The 4302-nt window shown below is 45.5% G+C and overlaps 1 protein-coding gene across 1 annotated transcript; it reads left to right on the forward strand.

Moving 5' to 3' along the window:
* The first annotated feature begins 53 nt into the window (after positions 1-53).
* Positions 54-3730, forward strand: LOC111964842 (ras-interacting protein 1). The gene is made up of 6 exons (XM_023988668.2): positions 54-240; positions 566-678; positions 789-1083; positions 1427-1590; positions 2047-2188; positions 2863-3730. The coding sequence occupies exons 1-6, from the start codon at positions 156-158 to the stop codon at positions 3039-3041; spliced, it is 978 nt and encodes a 325-aa protein (XP_023844436.2). The 5' UTR covers positions 54-155; the 3' UTR covers positions 3042-3730.
* Positions 3731-4302: the final 572 nt, after the last annotated feature.

The following is a 4302-nucleotide window of genomic DNA, read 5'->3' on the forward strand; positions in this document are numbered from 1 at the left end:
CAAGGACTTGCTGTAACTCCTTGAGATAGATGAATAGATAGTGACAACAACTTCTATAACACTGTGTGTGTTCTGGTCTGCCCAGTTCCACAGAGCAGGAGGTTGAACTGAGTGCGCCCAGTGCACAGAAGCTGTCCTCTGACCTTCGACCTCTGATGTTCTGGATGTCCAATGCCACAGAGCTCCTCAACTTCTTCCAGGTCAAAGCTGAGGCCATGGAGAGAGACTGGGAGTTTGAGGGTGAGACACCCGTGTCATAAGAGTCTTTTTCCTCTTGATCAATGCAGATCACCATCGATCATCTGCCAAAAAGCTTCGTTCTCCAAGAAAAGCATTTTGTCATATTAACCTTGTCTCTCTTTTTGACGTCACACGGCCGTTGTATCTTTGTGTCTCCCTGTCTTCCTCTTCCTGTGTGACATTCCTGCTATCATCATTTAGCCCCACAGTAGTCAAAACAAGTTAGTTTCGTCATTGAGAAAGTGAAATATATTTTTGATTGTTCTACAATAACAGTAGTTATATGACAGTAGTTAGAAGTTAATGCATATATATCTACCCTCAGCTCCTGGTGACCCAGTGTTGTCAGCTGACCTGGACACCTGCTCCGAGGCCCTGGCGCAGCTTGATGACGTGATAATGCACACCTTCCAACAGTGCGTGTACCACCTCACAAAGGTGAGGGAGGTTGAGTTACCTCACACTCAAGACACAATCCAGTTACCGTACATAATTATATCCCGATCACTACATGAATTCATCTCTCTCTGTCGCTCTGTCTCTGTCAGACGCTGTACTCCCTCCTCCCAGCTCTCCTGGACAACAACCCTTTCTCCAGCCTGGAGAAAGAGAAGGAGAGAGATGAGGCAAGGGAGATGGATGGGGGTGAGGGTGGTGGAGGGGAGGGAGAGGGGGATGACGTGTCCTCCCTCCCCCCTACGGTGGCTGGGCTGGTGGAGGTGTACCGTTGCTCCCTGATGCTGTCCCGGGAGGCCTGCCTCTCCCCCCCACTCACCTCCCAAACCTTCGGCTACCTCTTCTTCTTCACCAACACCTCCCTGCTCAACACACTGCTGGAGAGAGGTGAGAGGGCAGGGGTCATACTGGGGCCCAAGGTCAGGGGTTGGTCTGAGGAAGCTGCAGTCATAAGCTAAGTGGGTTCCACATTACACATGCAGAAATTGCTTTCCGCTACACAAGCCATTGTTTGTGCACGAACCATTTAGTGTAGAGGTCATAAGGGGATGAGCGCTACCAAGCACAGCGAGACAGAGAATCTGGGTGCGGCTCTGAAATAACTAGAACTTTCCAACCCTGGTTCAGATGTGCACTAACACACACACACACACACTCCCTCTCTTTCTGTCTCTTCTTCCTCTTCTCTCTCTTTCTGTCTCCCTCCACCCTCTCTCCCTCCCTCTCTCAGATGGTCTGTTCTCCTGGTCTAGAGCGGTCCAGATCCGTACAAACCTGGACCTGGTTCTGGACTGGCTGCAGGGCGCGGGACTTGGAGATATCGCCTCTGAGTTCCTGAAGAAGCTGTCCGTCACAGTCAATTTCCTGTGCGTCCCTAAGACCCGCCTCATCCAGGTAAAAATAATGCTGGTTTAGCCAGTTAACAATCAGTCGATTTAGCAAGATAATGACCCAAAACAAAACATTCTGGATAAAGAATCATGTTATGGTCTCGTTGTTTTTGTTGTTGTGTTGTTCTTCCTCTAAACCTATTTGACTTATCACACATCCACCCCTAGCCCCTACCTCTAGACACTTCCTGATGCCTTCTCCTAAAGCTGATTGGATCAGATAGGTATAAACTGTATGATAACCGCTCTAGGAAGCTAGATAGACACGTTTTTCCATTAATTTGTTCACAGCCATTTAGTTATTTTCAGATATAAGGGGTAATCTAGAGGTGACAAGGGGCTAGGGGTAGATTTCAGATTTGGCATCCCATCTCAGTTGTAGACATTGCTGATATCGTCCACTTTTCCTCCTTCTCTGTTTTGTTGCTCATTGGTTGTTCACTTGTCTCTCCCCCGCCAGTCATCCTGGGCCAGCCTACAGGAGGACCACGCCTTGCTAAGCCCCACCCAGCTGTACCATCTGCTGACCCATTACAAGCTGGGACCGGCCAGAGCCCCACCGGCCTCCTGGGCCCCTCCCCCTGGGACGGAGCTCAGTGGTGGTGAGACACGAGAGGGGAGGAGTTGGGAGTCCTGGAGGGTCATTATGTAGGAGCTAATGCTGCATTCATAACCAAGTGGGAAGGTAGTATTTACCATATACGACAGGGAAAATATCCGTGTGAACTGTCCTCCAACTAGTAATTACTAGTGGGAAACTCGTCTATCATCCCTAAGCTCTGACTTCTCCTACATTCTGACCTCTGACATCACCTACTAAGAAATAGACTTCTATAACAGCATTTTCAGTAGTTAAATGTAACAACAAAACATAAATTATAAATAGCAATCTATTAATATGGTTTTTGAACACTATAATTTGTTTACAAGCATGATAGCTCTACTTTTAGATTATGGTTGATGAAGCTTTTAAGACATTAGCCAATCGGCGTTTCTCAATGAGTTTAAAGCATGTGAATGCATCTAACTGGTATTTACGACTTCACAACTTCCAACTTGGTTATGAACACAACATTAGATACAACTGCAAACTGGAGATAAGTAGAATGTTAATGTAAATTATGCATTTATGTCAATTAGAAAATATTTGTGATCTCAAATCAGGATTCAGCCCTTAGACATTCCGAACATTGTTTGTACACATGTATAGAAGGGGTATGATTTCTTCCTAAGAATCTCAGACCACAAAATTTATATTCATGCTTTTCTGTCCAAGACATCTTCGAAAGTTTCCTGGACCACCCCCCTCTCATCCTGCCAAATGAGACGCCTCAGCTGGACCTCTCCCAGCCAATCCCCAGCCCCGAGCTACAAAAGGAAGTGACACGCTTGCGCAACTTCCTGTGGGGACTCGACCAGGATGAGCTGCCAGCCAATCAGAGGACCAGGCTGTGAGCGCTGGACAGTTGAGCTCCGGGTAGAAGCTACCCTTAGGCACAGTTCTAGGATCAGTTCACCATCCGCCTCAACCATGAAGGGAGAAAGACACAAAACTGACCCTTGATCAGCATCTAGGGGCAACCTCATCCATCTCAGCAACTTTGAAATTAACCCTATATTGAACCCTCTGTCGTAAGACAGATGCAATGGATAGGAATGGCAACTGGTGTGAGGAATGGCAACTGGTGTGAGGAATGGCAACTGGTGTGAGGAATGGCAACTGGTGTGGGGAATGGCAACTGGTGTGAGGAATGGCAACTGTCAAAAGAAAGTCATAACACAATGTAATAGTTATCTAACCGTAAGACAATACAACTGTTCTTTTACTGTTCTCTAAACACTCTTTATTTTGTAACACATTGCCTGAATGCAGTGGTTGCCTGAAAAAGAAAAGTRCTGCAAAATGAAGCATAAATMATGGTATGACAATGTTATTATGTAGAAMATATCCCTGTAGGTCAGCTTTATACTGGATGGATGGATGCTCACAGATATTCTCATATAAAGAATATAGTAAATGTGTATTGTCACAGAACATTAGATTGTATACCAAAGTAAACACTAACACTATGAAGGAAACTGTTTTACCATGTGTATTTTATTTCTAACTGTCCTCATATTATAAATAAAATGTTGGTACCCTATGATCTGTCCATAGTGTGTTTCCTTTGTTATGGCTGTTTTGTCCTTGTTTTTGTATTACTTTGATTGTACCACACTACTCAACAGCTAGACAGGGTCTGGAAAGGTGAATGTCCGACTKATTTTGTACCCGGGGTGCCACAATGAAAGTACCACAAGGTGGCGACAGTCAACCCCTGGAATGATGACTCAACAGTTACTAGACTATGGAATTAGCGGGGGTCCCTGTCAATCAACCCGATTTCCGAAATATCATATTTCCTGTGTGATTAATAGGTTATTCCAACATAGACATAACATACGCACGATGGTGCTTCCATGGCTTAGGAAGCAGATGACGACCACACTCGATGATGATGCCTGGCTGTGCCAAGGTGAACTGTCTGAGGGGTCAGAGAGAATGACTCCAATGCAGTGGGTAAGATTTTTKATTTCCTCTCTGTGCGGTGATGACACACGCTGAACAGTCTAATCAGTTTGTTCCTTTATTTCATTAATGCGCCATATCCGATAGTTGGTCTCATAAAATGTCCAGTAGCTCGTTTAAGTGAAATTAGRGCGCGGTTTTCGTGGA

This window comes from Salvelinus sp. IW2-2015, linkage group LG6.1 (genome assembly GCF_002910315.2).
Source record: "Salvelinus sp. IW2-2015 linkage group LG6.1, ASM291031v2, whole genome shotgun sequence".
In the NCBI taxonomy this organism is placed as follows: domain Eukaryota; kingdom Metazoa; phylum Chordata; class Actinopteri; order Salmoniformes; family Salmonidae; genus Salvelinus; species Salvelinus sp. IW2-2015.

Excerpts from the sequence above, each read along its gene's own strand:
- LOC111964842 (XM_023988668.2), top strand. The coding sequence starts at position 156 with ATGTTCTGGATGTCCAATGCCACAGAGCTCCTCAACTTCTTCCAGGTC. Across the intron at positions 241-565 it reads GAGAGACTGGGAGTTTGAGG|CTCCTGGTGACCCAGTGTTG; the intron begins GTGAGACACCCG and ends ATCTACCCTCAG. Across the intron at positions 1,084-1,426 it reads CAACACACTGCTGGAGAGAG|ATGGTCTGTTCTCCTGGTCT; the intron begins GTGAGAGGGCAG and ends TCCCTCTCTCAG.